The sequence below is a fragment of the Lates calcarifer genome, linkage group LG10, assembly GCF_001640805.2.
Source record: "Lates calcarifer isolate ASB-BC8 linkage group LG10, TLL_Latcal_v3, whole genome shotgun sequence".
In the NCBI taxonomy this organism is placed as follows: domain Eukaryota; kingdom Metazoa; phylum Chordata; class Actinopteri; family Centropomidae; genus Lates; species Lates calcarifer.
In genome coordinates, this window is record NC_066842.1 from 193,209 (window position 1) to 213,949 (window position 20,741).

The following is a 20,741-nucleotide window of genomic DNA, read 5'->3' on the forward strand; positions in this document are numbered from 1 at the left end:
CCTGCAGCTCTCCTCCTGCAGCTCCTCCTGCAGCTCTTCCTCCTGCAGCTCCTCCTGCAGCTCCTCCTGCAGCTCTTCCTCCTGCAGCTCCTCCTGCAGCTCTTCCTCCTGCAGCTCTCCTCCTGCCTGCAGCTCCTCCTGCAGCTCTTCCTCCTACAGCTCCTCCTGCAGCTCTTCCTCCTGCAGCTCTCCTCCTACAGCTCCTCCTGCAGCTCTTCCTCCTGCAGCTCCTCCTGTTTGATCAGATTTTCTCGTCATGTTGTCAAAGATCCGACTCAGACTTCATAGTCAACAGATTTATTCTTTTCTCCATGAGAACATCAGACTCTGAGGTTTCTCTCATCTGATCTCAGGTCAGATCAAATATTTCTTTGACCTCCACCCGTCCGTCCTCCGTCACTGTCTCCACCAGCTGAGGTCGACACAGCTCCGACCACAACCGCTGCTTCAGCTCCAGGACCTGAGACACGTAGTCCTTCAGAACCAGAATCAAGAGTTTACCAAAGTCAGAGATCAGAGATAGAACAGGTCCTGGTTTAAATCTACATGAATCCTGCTCCTCTGTGTGTGGTTAAAGGAGGTGTTAGAGGGAGGTGGAGGAGTCAGAGCTGCTCCTTACACTGTTGTTGGCTGAGGACAGAGCTGTGAGGATGGATGGCTTTAACACTGAGCTGTAGACGACTCTGTAACGCTCCACGCTCAGACCGTGGATCAGAACTGCCTGCTGGTCCTCTGAGGTCCACCTCCATTGGTCCGGGTTCTGGACCTGACTCTGCTGGTCTCTGTCAGAGCTCCTCCTGCATTTAGACCTGCTGATCCTCACTTCCTGTTCAGAAGGAAACAGCAGGAAGTTACATCATCACAGTGATGAACACATGAATCATCTAAACCTGTGTCTGTGATCAGAATCATTCAGTCATCAATCAGCCTGATTGGTAAATTCATCAATGAGTTTTCTGACCTGAACATCGGAGGACGCCGTCACCCGGCTAGGGGGCAGTGAGGGGGGGTCGAGGGGGTCGGCAGGAGGCTGCTGATCCACAGGAAACATCTCTCTCTGTGGAGGGAAACAGTTTGACTGAGCTGCTCTGTTCTCACATTTAAACTGAGGCAATGTTGACTTTCACTACATTCACTCACTCACTCACTCACTCACTCACTCACTCATTCTCCGTCTTTCTGTCTTACCTTGTCCATTTCCAGCTGTTTCTCTCTGTGTAAATGAAGCTGTTTGTATTTGACTGATTTTGGAAAAACACAAATAAAAACATTCCACAATAAAAGTTCTGGAGTTAAATTTCAGAATAAAAGCCTTGGACCTGTGAGAACACAAGCTGAGACAAACACAACATGTGAACAGACACACAAACAGCTCTTTAATGGCCGTCAGTGTCCTGAGTGAAGCTGCTGTGGATCATCACATCAATAATGTTCTTCCTCCTCAGAACTGGTGAAACAGAGTTCTCCCTGCAGCCGCTCACAATGAGGAGCAGAAGAAGAGCAGGTGAGTGAGGCATTCGGGTGGATCAATAAGTGTCAGCACACAGCAGCAGATCATCAGTTATCTCTGCCCTGTGGCCTCGAGACGCCTCCTCTGTCCTGGATTAATGAAGTCAGCTCAGACCTCCTGTATTGACTACATGTCAGGGAGGAGGAGGTGTTTTATAAACCTGAGCCAGCAGGGGGAGACAGAGGACTGACGGAGGACTGACGGAGGACAGACAGAGGACTGAGGGAAGACAGAGGGAGGACAGTCAGAGGACTGAGGGAGGACTGAGTCCCGATAAATCAGGTTCAGAGGATCTGAGTGTTTCCCGAGAATCAACTGCAGGTCTGAACAGGCAGAACAAACATCCAGCTCCTGATGGTATCTGAGGAGGAGGAGCAGGAGCAGGAGGAGATTCTGGTGTTTTAATCTGCAGACTGTGACTGTTGAAGATGAGACAGACCTTGATGGATCCTGATCATAGACTGGATAAAGGTCAAAGGTTGAACACAGGTGTTCCTAATAAAGTGACCACTGAGTAGATCTGCACTGTTAGTTAATCAGGAGAGTGAATGTAATGTAACTGTGACAGACCTTCTCTGCTTTATTTACTCTGTAACTTGTCTGACAGTAACTTGTAACTACAGCTGTTAGATAAATGTAAAAGTACATTATACTCCTCATGTGTAATGGAGTACAAGTATTAAGTAACCGATGATGGAAATCCTGCAGTAAATAGAAAATGAGAGCAGGACGTCTACTTGTAATCTATTACTGACTGTAAGTTCTTTACTCCTGTGTGTGTTAATGAGATGTTGTGCCGTGTGAGCCTCTCCTCCTCCTCCTCCTCCTCCTCCTCCTCCTCCGGCAGAGGGACGGTGACGGCGGCAGGAGGTCCCCGGGGACACCCCCCGGTAAACAGCAAGAAATAGAAGCAGGGGGAGGATACATACACACACACACACGCGCGCGATGCTGCCGCTGCTTCATGCGCACAGTCAAGTCACCACAATAAGAGTAAGTGTTTCCGGTTAGAGGTGAATAATGTAAACGGCTTTTAGATTGAAAACGTTTCACAATTATTTATATTTATTATATTTACTCACCTCAAATGCTCAAATGTGTGTGTGTGTGATTTAATTATGTTCAGATGTGTTTCACTCACACACACATGAGATAACAGTATACGAGGTAATACAGAAGAACAGGAATGAAATGAAATATTGATGTTTGGTTTTAATATTATTTCTTTTTCAGTTGAAATCTTTTCGAAATGAGGACAGATTCAGCAGAAAAACTCAAACAGATAAAATACTGTATGCTGTGTCCATTGTTGTTGTTGTGTACACTTTATTTAACTTACTTGTGTGTAAACTGTCGTGTTTATTTTATCGATCTTTTACTGTTGGCTCCGTCTACATTTATTTTGAAGGTCAAGCAGTCTGACTTCCGGTATCTTCCTCCTTCTCCTCCATGAACTTGACGCGCCATCTTGTCCGCCCTGCCCGTCCTCAGCCAACTCTCTCCGTCTGCAACTTTGGGCGTTTTCCCTTCCCGCTTCTCACTTCTATTACCGTTACCGGACATTTCACGGTGAAAACTGGACGTTACCGTGTCCCGTCTGCTCGAGCTGTCTCCTCCCGTGTATCCGTGATTATTTTCTAACAGTCCCCGGGAGAAGCTGAGTTTCCAGCGGACCGGTAAACTCCTCCGACAGCGTCCATGGTGATCCGCACACAGGTGAGTGAAGGCGGGAATCATCAGGTCTAATGAGCGGGGTCTGTGTCTGTTTGTCCGCTGAAACTTCACTTTGTCTCCGCGGTTTCTAACATGAAACACTAACATGAATTTAACATCCTCCGGTTTATCGACGGTGTCTGAGAAGAACTGTACCGTTAATGTGGCCGGGACCGGAGTGTCATGTGGACGGTATGGGTCCTAATGATGCGTTTAATGTCCTGTGGTGCTGATATATGAACCTTTGTCTGCTAAAATATTAGACAGGACGAGTTAAACTTTGTTTATTTGATGTATTATTTCAAAGCTGTTAGAGTCTTTACATCCTCAGGGTTGTTGTTATTTTATTTGATTCTATTTTCTGCTGCCGTGTCTTTGTTGCGTTTGGCTCCTTGAACAGAATAAAACCTCCGAGTTAATAAAACATCATTAGAACAGAGAGGAGGAGTTAATCATGAATCTGTAATTCACATGTTTCTCTGCTGGAAACAGCTCGGTGAATAATGTGTAATAATGATGTTTAATGGAGAGGACACAGTGGAAACCACAGTAGAAGTCAGAGGCTGTGTTTTATTCTCCTGACCTGGGATCAGTTTGCTCTCTCTGTCAGTGACAGCTCCACCTGTCTGTTCCTAAACCAATTATTTCTGATGGTTTGCAGCTGTGGGAGCAACTCAGCAGGTCTCAGGTCAGCCTGTTGATTTGAGACTGTTCACCAGCATCAGAGGAAAACCTGAGCAGGAAGCAGACAGAGGATTTTCCTGATGTTGTGTTTGTCATGTTTTAGACCGCTGGGTGTTTTAATCTGCTGCGGCTCATTTCACATCAGGCATGAAAACAACACACACACCAGTGTTGATGGAGAAGAGTTTCCTGAGTGATCATATCAGTCTCAGACTAACAGCTGCTAACCACCAGCCTGTGGTTGGTTTCATCCATCTCTAATGTACAAGAGTGAAGGTAATGTGACGTGTGCTGATCTTTCAGGATCAGTGTGTGATCAGTCCAGCTGATCCTGGATCACACCTGCGTCCAGATGTGGACAACTGCTGCAGGGTCGGGGTCTGTGGACTGTAGAGAGCATGATGGTTCCTCCTGACGGCAGGAGGAGGAGGAGGAGGAAGAGGAGGAGGTGCTCCGTTCCATCAGTGATGGTCTGACAGACTCACTGTGTTTTTGTGATTCAGGATCATTTCGTGCTGTGATTGGCTGTTTGAGGTCGTCTCAGTGTCACTCTGACTTTCAGGGTCATCGTCTTCACTGCTGTTTATAGGTTAGGATGCCTTCACTGTCATCCAGGAGGTTTTCACCAGGAGCTGATGTCTCCTCGGAGATCTCCTCCTCGTTTCCTCCTCTTCCTCTCCAGATCCAGGATCCAGTAAAAAGTGAATGTATTTTATGTTTGATGATTACAATACCTTTCCCTTCTGTATGAATCTATTAGTTTAATATGACGAGCTGTGTGTGTGTGTATTGTGTGTGTATAGTGTGTTGTTGTGCGTGTATAGTGTGTGTGTATAGTGTGTGTTGTAGTGTGTGTGTTGATGAGGTCAGGACAAGCTGTTATAAAGTTTTAGTGACACAGTGATAAAGTGGTTGTCAGGAAGTGTTCAGATGTCTGTCCGTCTGTCTGTTCACTCTCCTGCTGCACATGTGCTCGGTGTGTATGGACTCAGGTCTGTGTGGACCGTCGTGAACCTGGACACAGAGACTCTGAGCTGAGCCAGTCGGTCCAGGTCTGTGTTGGATGTGGTTCAGCTGTTAACAGACTGAGGTGGATGAACTGGAACTGGTTCCTGTGGTCTAGAGGTTTGAAGACCTTAATGAAGCTGGAGTCGGTCCACATCAGGAACACAGAGATGGAGGTTTATTGTCTCTGAGGAGGAGGTGGAGGAGGAGGAGGAGGAGGAGGAGGCGGCTATGACAGTGTGAACTGAAGGTGTAACTGTATCTATCATGTAGTACCTGACAGGTCAGCTGATCTGTTCTCACTGACATCACACCCCACCTGTCACACACTGAGGAGGAGGAGAAGGAGGAGGAGGATTCATGTGGGTCTTGGTCTCCTCTGTCAGAGAGGAGCTGAATGAGCTGCTCTGTGATCGCACTGAATTATTTCTCTCCTCGCTGCTAAAAATAGATTCTGTCCTGAGACGCTCACACACACTGAAACACTATATTACTGAGGACCTTCAGTCACACAGTCCTCTGCCTGAACCCTCAGGAGCCAGGACCTGAGTCTGACCCAGGACCTCAGTCTGACCTCAGGGTTCCACCAGAAAAGTTGTTGCCTGGTGGTTTGGTTTCAGACTGAGCCACCTGGTGGGGGGTCAGCTCAGACCCCACCTAAACCTCCATGTCGTCCCTTTTTAAAAACACACTGGACAGACATACAGGACCACAGAGTCCAGTCCAGACTGAGGTCTGAGGTCTGTGCTGATGAAGCTGCTGATTTAAATCTCATTAAACACTCAGAGTGTTTTCACTCAGTTACAGTTTAAATCATCCACAGGGATTATTATTAATCTCTCAGGATAATCTCAGCACGTTACACAGTCCCACAGTGATGATGTGTTTCTGTAGTCCAGTCCTGAAGTTAGCATCAGCCTGGTTCCTCCACAAAAAGCCAATGGGATTTTTTCATTGTGTTTTGGTTTATTCCAGAAAATAAACAGTGAGCAGCTAAAGTTTCTGATCCTTCAGGTTTAGTTGATCAGATCATCTTCACAGATGAACACCACTGTTCTGATGTTTGAAGTAAGAAGCTAATGTTAGGCTATAAACCAACTACACCACGGTCACATGACGTCAACGTCTCCACCACTAAGCTTCCAACTGGTCATTTCATTTAGCTCTGAGCTCTTCTACAAAAGCCTTTCTTCTTAGAAAGTTAGTGAGAGTTTGAAAGAGCGTGAGTAGAAACACAACGAGGCTGTAAAGGTGGACTGGTGAGTAGATGGGTTTTCATGTTAACGTCCCCGACAACCTCTGTAGTCTCATTTAGACACTCGTTAGCAACCGCCTTTTTTAAGACACGTAAAAGCTTCAAACATCAGGAGTGGGGGATTTACTGACCCATTTTATGTCGGAGAATCAAACCTGAAAATGTCTTGAGCTTGTGTTAAAACCACAGACCTTATTTCAGACATTTAACCAGAAACACACTGACAACAGGAAGAGCTAACATGCTAACATGCTAACTGACTTCCTGGTTTTAGGATCAGTCCCGCAGAGCTCTGTCTCACCTGTAAACAGAGGCTCTGCCACCAGGTGAAATGTGAAATCAGAGAGTGACATGGTCACATGACCCAGGCCTCAGAGGTCAGAGGTCCAGGTGTTACAGGGTTAAAGTTGCAGTGAGTCACCTGACACCATGATTTGTTCATCATGTTGTGTCTCTGTCAGAGCACGGTGCAGCTGAGGTCACCTGACACGCTCAGTCCTGGGGGGTCACAGGTCATCCAGGTCAACGCCCTCACGCTTGTTGATTCTCTGTCCTTGGCTGGACAATAAAGTTCTGAAGTTCAAAATGACTTCCTGTTAGTGACATGAGATGTAGCAGCCTTAGCCGTTTTCACCCTGAGAAGCTAACGGCTGCCTCTGTAAAGGAAACAGTGGACCCAGCTCAGCCAAGACCTGACGTGAGGCTGCTGTGACGTGTTAGTGAGAACATGTGATTCTTGGACTTTGGTCACGGCAGAGTCTGATGGAATAAGAACGGTACATTACATTAGAGAGCACTGACAGATGATTTCATGTGGAGGAGCTGCTGTCTCACGTCTGTCATGTCTGTGATGTTCTCTACATTCAGCTGCTAGAAGATGAAGCTCCACTGCACGAGGATCAGTTTGGTTTCTGAGGACGGAACAATGACACACACAAATACAGGAAGACTAGACCTGTGCTAGACCTGTACTATTTATTATTCTGCTTTATAATGTAAAGACATTTATGTTGACGCTGATTTCTAGATAAGAAAAAAGGGAGTTCATATTTATAACTGCTTTTATTCATTGATGAAACAGTGGCCATGTGCAGTGATAACTAGAGATAAAACACATTGTGATCTTGAATTGAATTGTGAGATCAGTGAAGATGCACAGGTCAGCTGTCCATCTGACCGGCTGTCCATCACTTATAGAAAACCACAGCAGTGAGATCAGAACTGTTGGAGGTGAATCAGCCTCAGTTTGTTTCTCTGTTAAATCAGACTGTGTCTGAAATAGAAGCAGTCAGTGAGTGTCCTGTGCTTCCTGCAGCAGGGATCTACATACATACATATATATAATCTTTATTATTGAACACAGAGAGCTGATCCAGCTGTCCTCCCTGTGAACTGCTGCTCTCTGTATTAGGATTCAATTACCATAAGCACCTTTAATCTGAGCACTCGGCCTCTCAGAGGAAACACTATCCCTCCACAAACACTAATGAGAAGAACCCCCCCCCCCCATGTCAAATAATTACAGGACAGTTATTTATGGGGCGGGATGCATTAATAATACATTAAAGAGACACCTCTGCTTCCCGAAACAGGACGATTTGTCCCTGAACATTACCTCTGTCTATCAGTGAACGACCCCCCCCACCCTCACCGTTGCTGCTGATGGATGTTTGTAATGACTTCCTCCACAGAGACAAGACTCTAGAGACCAGCCACGGATCTGTTAGTCTGAAGCTAATGGACGCAGAGCTTCCACACAGAGCAGCTTCAAAACAGGAGGGCCCCCCCCACACACACAACTGAGACAACTGCAGCTTCTATTTTAGTTGCTGCTTTGTCCCTCCTGTAAAGAATGGCAGGATGTCCAGAAGTAAACAGGACAGATATGAATCATGACACAGGAGACGTTAAAGTGGCTCAGGCTTTAAAGAGTTAGATATAATCTGATATTCACATCACTACCTCATGTGTTTATAACGGGTGTAAACAGGTGTAAACTCCAACTCTGTGCTTTTAATCTGACACGTAGTGATGAGTTCACTGCAGTTCGGACTTTTCAGTTCAGTTCAGTCACCACAGAGACTCAGGAAACATGTAAATGAAATCATTAAGATCTGTTGGAACAATGATTCATGATAGATTTTCATAATAAAAGCAGAATCTAGAACAGGAAACAGTGAAACAGTCAGGAGGAGAAAATATTCACTTTAATGTTCTGATCATTTTCACAGTGATGGAAACAGAAGTCAAATATTATATTACATTGTTAGAAGATGTTCTTACAGTATAAATGAAGTTTCTGTATAAACACAGTAACATGAGTCTGTCAGCTGATCCTGTTTCAGTTCTCTGCTTCATTTATTTCAAAATAAGAGCTCCTGTTGTTCCAGATAATCAGTTACTGAGCGTTAACCTTCTCTGTTTTAAATGGAAACAAACATGTTTACTGACTCACACCTGAAACCTCTCCTGAGGTGGAGGCCGTCTCCAAGAGGTCTCCAACCATCCCAGCCCTGAGCCAACCTCTCCACCTGTCCCCAGGTGTGACTCCTCCTCTGTGGCATCTACACTGACATCTGTGCTCCAGTCTCCCAGGGGTTGTGTTGTGGAGTTTGAGGCTGGTTGTATCCACCTCCTGCAGGTGGAGAATCTCCTCCTCTGCTGCTGATGACCCAGTGAACCTGGAGGATCTGTCTCACACAGGTGTTGATGTTTGTGGTGATGATGGTCGTCTGTGTCTCGGTGCTGCAGAGTCAGACTGACTTCATGCTGCTGTTGAATATCCAGGTCTTAGTTGTGAGGACCAGGACCAGGTCTCTGCAGGTCCAGAACAGCTGCTCTGGTCTTTGTCAGTCCTGACGTCAAAAAACAAACAATGAAACAGCATGAAACACATGAAGTCAGAGTAAAGACATGATGGTGGTGATGATGATGGTGGTGATGAAGAAGGAGGTGTTAAAGTTATTTAGAATAAGATGTTTAACCTTAGTTGAGTCTGTAAATTCTGACAGTTCAGTCTGGTTCAGACGTGTTGGAATAATAATATTATCACAGTCATCACAGCAGCAGACTCACTGTTTGACCATGTTTCATTCTGTTCACTGTGCAGCAACAAAGAGCAGATATAAGGACAGAATATAGGCTCTATTCACTGTGACTGTAACGACAGCTCAGACTCAGACTCTTCAGAAATCATTTGGCTCTAATTCTTCAGAGTTCAGGAGGAGGCCAAGGTCAGTTTGTCTGAGGCAGGAAGTCAGTGTCCGGGCTGAGAAATGAGTCGGAGCTCGGGGATAAAAGTGTCCCTCGTTGTCCCTGAGATGAAGGTGACCTGAGCAGGAGGCTGATTAACTCTCTATTACTGGAATGGACCTGTGTTTAGTTTGGTTCCTAAAGTTTTTCTGAAATTAACTTTGTAAAACACATTGAGCTCATTTTATAGCAGGGAAGTAATTAACACGCTAACATGGGTAATTTGCTTCACTGGGTTTCTCTAAAAGTGTTTTGGTAGCTGCAGTTTCCACATCAGTTGGTATTAATTTGTTGGCTGGAACGAGCATCATTTACATCTGCTGCTGAATTAACTTCCTGCTCATTATTCTCATCAAATAATAACAAACAGAAGATGGAGCAGAGACATGAGATCAGCACTGAAAACACTGTTTAAATATGTTAAAGGACCAGTCTGTGATTATTCATGTTCAGATTCAAACAGCAGTGTTGGTCCGTCTCTCATCACCTTCTCTCCTCTGTCTGTGCTCATTGGTTCCTACTGAAACTTCAAAAACACTTAAGAGGTTTATATTCAGATTAAAACAGGCTCACTGAGAAACAAACAGAAGGAGACTCTGACTGTGGTGGGGACTATTTTCAGCAGCGGATTAATCTGGTGCTGCAGTATTCTACTCCTTCCTCCTCTGCCTTTAGTTTTACACTTTGGTGGTTGGACTCCCTCTGACCATGTGAAGACCATGTGATGTGATGAAAAGCTCTGGAGCAGCTGTTTAAATGGACGTTGTTCTCAGATTGTGTTGTGTGTTTAGAATTCATCTGTCCTGGTTTTTATCTGTAATGAATCACCTCAGCTGAAATATAAGTCCAGCTGGATGATTGAAAGCTCAGGAATATTAAAGAACCATAAAGATAATCAGAATGTAATCTGTAAATCTGATGATAAGCCACCTCCTCCTACTCCTCCTCCTGCTCCTGCTCCTGCTCCTGCTCCTGCTCCTGCTCCTCCTCCTCCTCCTCCTCCTGCTCCTGCTCCTCCTCCTCCTCCTGCTCCTGCTCCTGCTCCTGCTCCTCCTCCTCCTCCTCCTACTCCTCCTCCTGCTCCTGCTCCTGCTCCTGCTCCTCCTCCTCCTCCTCCTCCTCCTCCTACTCCTCCTCCTGCTCCTCCTCCTCCTCCTGCTCCTGCTCCTGCTCCTGCTCCTCCTCCTCCTCCTGCTCCTGCTCCTGCTCCTCCTCCTGCTCCTGCTCCTGCTCATCCTCCACAGTAAAGGGCCTGGATGTGAGCTGAGTATATTAATCCCTCTGCAGTGCTGATGATCAGACAGTAATCTTATGGGATAATGTATACAGTGTCTGTGTTTATTAATGTCAGGTCCTGGTCAACACACAGTCAGACACAACATCCACTCACAATCTGACGACAGCAGCTGGACTGAACATCACTCAGCTGCAGCTGCAGCAGCTCATTGACACACTGTGATCAGCTCTGAGGTCTGTGTGAAGACACCTGTGTAGACCAGGTGTTAACTTCCTGTGAGGTCGCTAACACCTGGAGAGTCGCTGCGGACACATCTGAGTGTAGATGTGGAGATCTGCTCCACCTGAGGAAGGAGACCAGAAGCAGAAGGTGTCTGTCTGTTGCGAGGAGCAGCCATCTTGGATTCTGATGTCGGGGTTGGTGGGGTTGCTCCAACTTCAGGAGGCGTTCAGGTTCAAACTTATGAGTAGGAACTCATCCTGACTTTAGAGGACAACTGGAATGCACCATCAGCTGCCCGGGGGTTGGGGGTGGGGGGTCTTCAGACTATGAGTCAGTGTCTGATCAGTGTTGGTGTTGGTGTAGATCACCTCCTCTGGTCCCCGATGGTTGTTCCAGGTTCTCCTCTGTCAGACCATCAGCCTTCTCTGGATGTGGTCCTGGTCCTGGTCCTGAGTCCTGACTCGAGGACCTGGTTCTCCTCTGCTCTGCCATGTAGCAGAGGACAGTAGAGACACAGTAGAGACCAGGTATGAGTGTATGATTTGTAGTGTGGACTGAAAACTTTAAGGTTTTATGGTATCAGCTTTTTTGTTTTGAGTTATTTCTGTTCGGAGCTTGTTGAGCTGCAGGTTTACACTGATGTGACTGCAGTCATTCATTTATTTATTTTACGTTCATACGTAAGTAGTTTCAGAATAAGTGATTTTAAAGCTGCACAGTGGTTATCAGAGTCTCAGAGTGAATCTGATCCTGGTCCATAATGTCCCCAACAGGATGAACAGTGTGAGGTCTGAGAGACGAGTGTATCCTCACCTTTAGAGGAGGGGGGGGGGGGGGGTTACAGCAGATTATGATGAATGAGCCTCTGTTACACCTCCTGCTCCTCCTGCTCGTCCTCCCCCACCTCTTCCTCCTCCTCCTGCTCCTCTCTGTTATTGACTGGTCCGGTGGCTGACTCTGCTGTTATGAGCGACTGATCTCTGCCGTCACAATATTGATACAGCTCAACACGTCTGAAGCTGTTCAATATCACCAATCGTTTCCTATTTCAGAGTGTTGATGAGGCGGCATGGGGGAGGTGTGTGTGTGTGTGTGTGTGTGTGTGTGTGTGTGTGTGTGTGTGTGTGTGTGTGTGTGTGTGTGTGTGTGTATGGCCTGCAGCACTGTCCCGTCGCAGTGTTTGTCTGCAGGTTATGAGACGACACAGACAGACGAGGCTGCAGACAGATATCGATCTCACAGCGATGTCTATCTGTCACGTTAATTCAGCGACTGATCAGAGACTCCGCCCAGCTCAGAGGTCAAAGGTCAACAGGAGACACGTTTGACTGAGGATCTCCTCTAACTGACTGATCACTGATCAATAACCACCATCTGCTCACAGCAGCAGTCTGATTGTAAACAGATGTTTTTATATGTGAGCTGTCGGCCTGCAGAGGTCCTCTGAGGGTTTAACAGGTGTTACTGCTCTCTGAGACGTTATCGATCCAAGTATTGATTGATCAGTGGAGGAGTCTGCAGGAGCTAGATCACTTCCTGTCTGAAGAGACTGAAGAATAAAAGATCGAGCTCCCACTTCTCCTGAAGTTAGGACAGGTTATTTAACAAGCTTCTCCTGTCTTCAGGTAGGAACTGTTCACTGATCAGGTCCTAACCCTGGTTACCATGGTTACTAGACCTGGGACCAGCAGGTGAGGTTGTTGGTGATCCTGATGAAATGTGAAGGTTTGGATCTGAACATGTCTCCTCCTGCCTCCTCTGATGGTTCAGGTTCTGGACCCAGCTCCACCTGATGGACTGAGCTCCTCAGTGGATTCACCTGTTGACCACAGACTGTCGTGGTGGGATCTTATCACAGTGCTCTGCACCAGGTAGGGTTCTGTGTTACAGTGAAGTTTGTCTCAGATGTGTAACAGCTTCATCATGAACAGATGAAGAGGAAACTGTGCTAATCAATAATCAGTAATCAGTTCTCCGATGGAGAACCTCAGACTCTGAAGTGTCAGAGACGATGAACTGATCCTCAGAGACCATTTCCTCTCTCTGTGGTTCACTCACACGACATGAAGGAGATCATTTGTAACGGGACCTCCATGATGGCGACAGAAAACTTACTGTTCCACTGAGGACTCCTCCTCTTCTTCCTCCTCCTCCTCAGTGAATTCTTTAAGACATTTCTCATCAGCTTCATTATTTATCAGTTGGAGAAGTCAGCTGACTGTTTTCAGAATTATTAGAATTATAGAATAAACTATGTTAACGATCACTCTGATATTTTCCAGAGACGTGAGTCTGATCTGTAACGTTAGCTCTTTAGATCTTCCTCTGACTCTGTGGTTCCTCATCAGTTTATGTTGATATTCATGATGTTCATCAGTAACATCAGCAACAGAGACGGCAGCCTCCTTCAGTGTTCAGTGTCAGAGATGTTGTGATGAGGAAAAACAACTGACACAGTGTGATATGAGATAATGACTCTCATCATGTGTCAGTGATGCTGATGACAGTGATGTGTACAGTGGGTGTAGCTGCAGTCACAGGAAGCTGAGCGTGGTCCGTCTGCAGGAGCTTTGTATTTGCTGCATGTTGTGTTAGGAAGGAGCCTCTGCAGCTTCTGTCTGAGCTGTTCTTTGCCCTCGAGTGCTGAATCATCAGAAACGAACAGCAGACTCACAGGTGGAGCAGAAAAATGACTCTGGACTGTTTTCACTGCTCATTGTTTCTGTTTTCTCCCCTGGGTACCGCAGCCTGCAGCACTGCTCAGTGTCAGATCCTGGGCTCTGACGTAATGAGGGCAGGGCTTCTTAAACATCTGAGGTGGGGGGGGCAGGTGTCCTCCTCCTCGGGCTCTATCAGAAAACACAGATCACATGACCGCTCACACACACTGAGCATGCTCGTACCGGTGTAAGCAGGAAGTATTGTTTACTCTGCTAGAATAAGACCCCGAGGTCAGAAACTCTTGTAGTTCATCCTCCATCCATGTTACAGTCACCACTGAGGGTTGAGGCTGAACTGGGTCACATGATCGGAATGAGACCAATCAGGGATCAGGATACGTGGTGACTGATGAGAACCAATCAGGAAGTGAACGTTGGCATCTGCGACATCGTTTCTGTCCGTCCAAACTGAAATACAACCCTGGAGTTTCTAAACTAAAACGGGTCCAACAGAGTTTCCTGAAGCCTCTGGAGGAGTGTGGACACCAGGCATAACCATAGCAACAGGGATGAGTCATAAACTAAAAGGAATCAGTGTGGACGGAGCCTCAGACTGAAGCTGTAGTTTTATCTGCGGTGAAAACACAGGGTCAGAATCTGAAAATGTTTTTATTCAGCATCAGTTTTCTGTCAGAGGATCCATCTCAGCCCTGATCCAGACTCAGAGGGAGGACAGAGTCTCTGTGTCCCACTTTATTATCCTGCTCTCAGTTTTCAAATGCAACAAAAGCAGCTTCCTGTTAAACCAATAAAGCAGAGAAAGGAGGAGAAGTGTCCTCTCTCACTTCACTGAGAAAAATCCATCTCTGTCGTCTCTCAGCTGCAACAAAAGCTCCTCCATCATCTGTGAGACCTCGTTTAGACAAGAAAACTCCACGCTCATCCTGCAACAAAAGACTTCTCCTCTTTTGTTCCTGTTTCCATTTCATCAAACGTCTGAACTCAGTTTCATTTTCAGAGCCATGGTCCTGCTCTGAGTCTCATTCATTCATCACTTCATCACATCACCAGGAAATAATCAGCAGCTGTTCTTCACATCAGCTAATAACTTCAGTCATTAACACTCATACAGAGTTCAGTTAGTGAGAGGATGAAGGGCACAGTTTCACTGTTCCCTGACATTTTCAAGATAAAACCATTAATGAGCTGTTTAAAGGTCAGTTTGTGTTGGAGTAACCTCCACACAGTGGAGATGTGTCCTCTGAGGACCATGAGCGTCTGCTCAGAGTTTCAGGACCATCCCTCAGATATCTGTGGTGAACTGACAGATGGTCGCTGCTGTCTTCAGAGCCTCGCCGCTAACAGGATAAAAATAGCTTGGTGCTGTTTCAGAGGAACAACAGATCAGACAGAGCTCTGAGGATACACTGCAGTTTATTAGATCGATCAATGAGCTGGGATCAATCAGCTGAATGAACATTGATCAGAGCAGTGAAGATGAACTGTGCCAGGTCCCCAGGGGTGAGGGAAACAGATGAGGGGGGGTTATCTGTTCCTTTATGAACCAATGTAACGTCAGTGTTCACTGATGGAGATGAACTGAATCATTGATCAACCTGAAGCAGCTGGAAACAAATCATCCTGAGAGCAGGTGAGACTCTGACCTCCACACTCCTCACCTGAGGAGAAACCTCCTGTTCTGTCCACAGGAGGAGGAACCGTCACCTCACTGCTAACTCACTGATACAGTTAAACTGTGGTAGAGAGAGTCGGACACTAACGGCTGCTGCAGCGACTCACATTATTAAAACAATTAGAAGGACAAGTATCAAAGGTTTTTACATGGAAAATTAAACCTTCATCAAAACATGTGGATGAATCATTGACCTTCATTCTGCTGCAGTTTAATCTGACAGCCTTGTGTTTATAAACTACAGCTGTGTTCTATATGGAAAATTTCCGTCGTATGATATATATTTATATGTATTATATATATTTTCCTGTGAGATGGAGCAGACTCCAAACTGATAAAAATGAACACAGCCAGATAAAGTCCAGGTGTCCTGAGGAGGTTTCATTAACAGTGTGGAGTGTCATGTGTTTTCTCTGCTGCAGCAGCTGAGGTCCCAACAAACACCTTCATCATTTCTCTGTATGAACACGTGTGTTGCAGATTCCTGTGTGTGCCGCTGTGTTTTCTGTACCTGCGGAGTTTATTTCTAGAGTCACACCTGCTGAGAGAAGCTGTTTGACCACGCTCCAGAGAAACAGATGCTCCCCTCGGCCTCATGGGAGCTGAGAGTGTGCGGTCAGCAGGACGCTGTGAGACAGTACAGCAGCATGTTTCAGCACACTGCTGTTACACACTGCTCCACAAACACCACATCAGCTCACTGACACTTGTTTATTGTCACTAGACAGTGAGGCTATGAGCTGAGGAGGAAAACTACTTCCTGTCTCCTGATGATTTAACTGAGCGTTTTACTCACCATGAAACAGTGACAGTTTTAGAGGGAAACACTTGGACCAACCGTGTGTTCAGTGGTTTAGTTTACAGGCTGTGTTTCCTCTGTGGAGCAGTTTGTCAGTGTCTTACTGGCTGAAGTTTCATCTCTCTCTCTCAGCGTGAGCCCTCAGCCAGCTCCTCGGCCTGGATTAATTCCTGCTGTAATAAATCAGGCTGCTGTCGGCCTGTGGTTTGACTCTCAGTCTCCTCAGCTCTGTGTTAGTGTGGCGGAGCGTGATGAGGCCAGTCACAGCAGAGCAGGACTCCAGTCATCTGCTGCCAGCTGAGATCACATGAAGTCTGAATGATCCTGGAAACAGAGCAGGGTGTTCTCAGGCTTTACTGTACAGGAGGAGTCAGTCCCTGCTCTGATCCTTCCTCTGTTTCTCACCACAGCTGCTCAGCAGTGATCTGGCAGCTGGGCACTGTTATCATTTCATGTCCCTCTCTCTTTGTGTCTTTTACTGTTAATAAAGTCAGAGTAAAAACAGTCTCAGATCATTTATTCTCTGTCCTCAGCTGTTGGTCTAACCCTGTCCCCCCCGTCCCTCCCCCTCTTCAGGGAGCGAGGTCGTGGCTGATCTGGGATGAGCCTGGTGGAGTGTAGGCTGCAGGACTCGGCGTGTCCCCACAGGAGGCTGCTGTCTGCGGTCATGAAGCCTCCCTGCTCCCTGTACTGCTCCCTGTGGTTCCTCCTGCTGCTGGGAGCTGGATCTCTGCTGCTGCTGGTCCACCTGCAGGACCTGACTGAGACCGTCCAACAGCAGAACCCAGGTCAGTGCTGGATCTGTGGGAGGGAGGGAGGGAGGGAGCTCCGCCATCAACCACCATCGTCATCTCTTCATCTTTTCTAGCTTTCTCTTCATCTCTCCTTCTTTTTCTCTCCCTCCTCTCCTCCGTCTGCAATCTGTTGAAACGTGTCACATGATGTTTCTAAGATTCAGTGTAATGGCTGTTTAAAGGAGGGAACAAGCAGACAACAATAACTTGTCAAGAAAGACAAACAAACAACAATAAAAACAAAACTGTGTACAGTGTCTAAAATCTGAGGATATGTTTCAGGTAATTCAAAGAGATTCCAGGATATTTCAGAATGTTTAATCTGAGATTCAAGAATTTTTCCAGATGATTTAAGGTGGTAAAAACCCATCTACTCACCAGTCCACCTTTACAGCCTCGTTGTGTTTCTACTCACGCTCTTTCAAACTCTCACTAACTTTCTAAGAAGAAAGGCTTTTGTAGAAGAGCTCAGAGCTAAATGAAATGACCAGTTGGAAGCTTAGTGGTGGAGATGTTGACGTCATGTGACCGTGGTGTAGTTGGTTTATAGCCTAACATTAGCTTTTTAACTCTCCTGACTTCTGTCTGTTGTCGTCTGCCTTGGTGCAGTTTGCTGGAGTCTGGTCTGTGGTCTGGGTCACAGGTGGAGACGGGACCTGGTCTGTGTAGACTCACAGACAGTGTCAGGTTTCTTCGGTGTGTTCTCTGGGCGACAGCAGGATCACAGAGTGTGTGTGGTGATAACAGCCTCTTGTCCGACTGAAGATATTTACAGACCCACAGCTCGTCCGTCCTCAGACATTTGACCTGAAACACAGACAGAGGATATAAAACCATAATAATATAAATATATGCTGAGTGAATGTTGGCAGATGAACACATTAAGAACCAGTGGAATAAAAACACTGTTTCTGTTACAGACATGTCAGAGTTTCTTCTCTCTTCCTGTAAAATATGACACACACACACACACACACCCCTTGGTCATTAACTCACTGTTTAACTGAGTTTATTCTGCTTCAGGAGAAAAACACAGAAACTCAGTTTTATAAATCAGAGCTTAGACTTTACAGAGAAACACCTGGAGACACCTGGGGGAGGAGGAGCTACCTGAACCAGGAAGTGTCCTCAGGTGATGTCATCTGAGTCAGAGTGTGTCATGTTCACACGTTGACTCTGACCATGACTTAGGAGAAGCTGTTTCACTTGTTAAATCTGAGCCTCCTGCTCATGAACGCCTCGTCTGTTCCTCACAGGTTCAGGATTTATTTTCAGTCTCAGTCACGGGGTGGGGGTGGGGTGATGTGTCGGTGGAAAGCTTTGACATCTGACACTTTCATGTGAGCTATGAGCCAGCTGCTCAGAGACGCCATCACACGTCCACACAGTTAGGAGGATTTCAAAATAAAAGACGTGAACTGTTTTTATTCCAAAGTGCAGTAAAGAGAGGTCCACCAGACCGTGAACACATCATCCTCTCAGGTTACTGCACCTGGTGTTTTAAACTGATCAGGTTTATTTCTCAGGAACAAAAGTGTTTTTCTGATGACAGAATAAAAAGATGTTTTTCTCCTTTAAGAAACTTGTCAGATATTAAATATTGTTTTAACAGCAGCAGGTGGAGAGTTATAATTTAAATCAGAGACAATCTGCTTCTAAATGTAAAAGAACCTCCTGCCTCTGTTCTCATTTAAACTCCCCATTAAACTGCAATTTAATTAACATCAGCTTCTGTTTCCTGAGTTAGTGTGTCTGAGTTTTAGTTTTTATAAGAATATGAGCAGAGTGTAATTCCTCATCATCCTGAGGGAACATGAACGAGTCTGAGTCTGAGCTGAACAAACACAGGTTAATAAAGTTTTTAAAGGACTGTGATGTTTCATCAGATATAATTTATATTTCAGATGATTTCACTCTGTGGGTTTAAAACCTCCTGGTTCCAGGTGGACAGGTGGAGAGAGGTGGATGTGTTACTCATGTGGTGGAGCAGCTGTCATTAAGATGGAGGACAGGGACTCATCAGATCCTGAACCAGCTCAGGTTAAAGTCCAGACTCCTTCAGGTGTCACAGAGCAGAGACTCAGGTACAAAGGCGTTGGTGTTTTTGCCCTGGATTTTGTCTCTCAGGTGAACGACAGGCTGCTCTGCCTGGTTAGTGAAGGCTGGTGAGACTCGGCAGCCATCTTGGCAGCCATCTTGTTAACGTTACTTCAGACCAGGCTCTTATCTAAATGAGTGAGAGCCATTGGCTTGATGTTTCCCAGTTTGACAGATGATTGGTTGGTTCAGAGGAGGGGCGGGGCATGAGTCCTGCAGTGGCCATCTTTGTTGTTGTATAAGAGATACCTACAGACAGAAGACGATGACAGGTGAGAGAAAGAGAAAGATGCTCCCCTGAGATAACACAGAGCAGTTTCCTGTGTGTCAGAGCTGAGTCGATATGTCGGAGCCTGCAGACTATAAAAAGCTGATGAATCCAGTCTGTTTGTTTATTGATTTCCTCTCAGGTTTCTCATTGATCAGAATATTCTGTTCCCTGTCGTCCAAACAGAACCTGAACCCAGAGCCGCTCTCCTCTCATTGATCTGCTGCTCCTCAGCTGTTGCTCCAACTCTGTCTCCTCCTCCTTTGTCAATGATCAGATATCAGTAAAGCTGATTGATTGGTGATCATTGATCTGCAGTGGAGTGGAAGAATCTGCACAGTCAGATTACAACAGTTGTAATAATCCACAGGCTGCTTCACACGATTGTTCTGCTTTAATTAAATCAATGACTGAAACTGAAGCTGCTCCTCTGAGCTCTGATCATCTCATCGCAGCTAAGTCTCAACTCATTACAGGAGATCCAGACTCAGACCTGCAGTGGTCCTACAGGAAGCTTCTGCCAGACCCAGTGTTTTCTTTCAAGTTTAAATGAGAATCATTGAAATGAAATTGGTGTGTGTGTGTTGTCACTGCCTCAGAGAACAATGGACACACACACTGTAAAAAATATAATATAGCTTCACTTTAAACACAGAGAGAAGAAGCAGCTGTGAAGAAAAGCACATTAAATTATCTCCTCCCCCTCCTCCCCCCTCCTCACCCCCCCACGAGCTGCAGATTGAGTTTCCTCTCAGTGACCTGATGCAGGCTGAAAGTTTGGCTGCGGGTGTGTGACGTGTGATGCTCGGCCTATTTCAGTCCAAACAAAAACATGTCACAGCACGCCTCAGTCTGATCTGAGCACAGCACAACAATTAATGTTCTCTGGAGGAGGGGGGGGTAAATAACCAGAGAGGCAACCGCTGAATCTGCTCCGTTCATTTTCCCTCAGAGCAAAGGTTCTCTGTCTCCTCCTCATGTCCTGACTGAATCACATCAGATCTAAAAGACTCTGGATCATCCACAGTTTCAGAAGCTTGGTCTCTCTCTGGGGGGGGGGGGGTCATTGCCCACCACAGCTGGAACTAAACTGCACTTTTACCCAGAACACCTGTGGTTCATTACCGTCCAGGTTATGGAGCATCTGAACATCAGTGATGTTGTGTCCTGGACTCAGACAGAGAACTGACTTCAGACTGATCCTTCTCCGGAAACAGCCTCAGCTCTCAGTCGTCTGGCATAGTTTTCACCAAACAGCTGAAGAAGAACAGAGACTGTGGCTGAGAGCTCCAGAATAAACACTGACACTGAGACAGAGGAATCAGAGCAGAGGTCTGTGCGTGTCTGAACAGGTAAATCAGTTACCATGGAAACAGCACATTAACACCTCCACCCTGCCTCCACCTCTACAGCCTGAGCAGGTGGAGCTGAGACGTCAGGATGTGTTCAGAGTCCTGATGAGGACTGACCTGTAGTGACCTCTCTCAGAGAGAGAGAGACCACAGGTTTTACCTGAGTCTGAATCAGAATCAGTCAGATTCACCTGGTGGAC

The 20,741-nt window shown here is 46.2% G+C and overlaps 1 protein-coding gene across 2 annotated transcripts in view; it reads left to right on the forward strand.

The window, feature by feature from the left end:
- The first annotated feature begins 2,908 nt into the window (after positions 1 to 2,908).
- The window catches only part of LOC108891736 (carbohydrate sulfotransferase 8), a 28,555-nt gene continuing 10,722 nt past the window's right edge, over positions 2,909 to 20,741 (forward strand). The window contains exons 1-2 of one of the 2 annotated variants that reach the window (XM_051073090.1): positions 2,909 to 3,226; positions 16,564 to 16,818. In XM_051073090.1, the coding sequence (XP_050929047.1) occupies positions 16,632 to 16,818 (187 nt within the window). In that variant the 5' untranslated portion in view covers positions 2,909 to 3,226; positions 16,564 to 16,631. The remainder of the gene's footprint in view (positions 3,227 to 16,563; positions 16,819 to 20,741) is intronic. The other variant, XM_018689037.2, reaches the window with a different exon arrangement.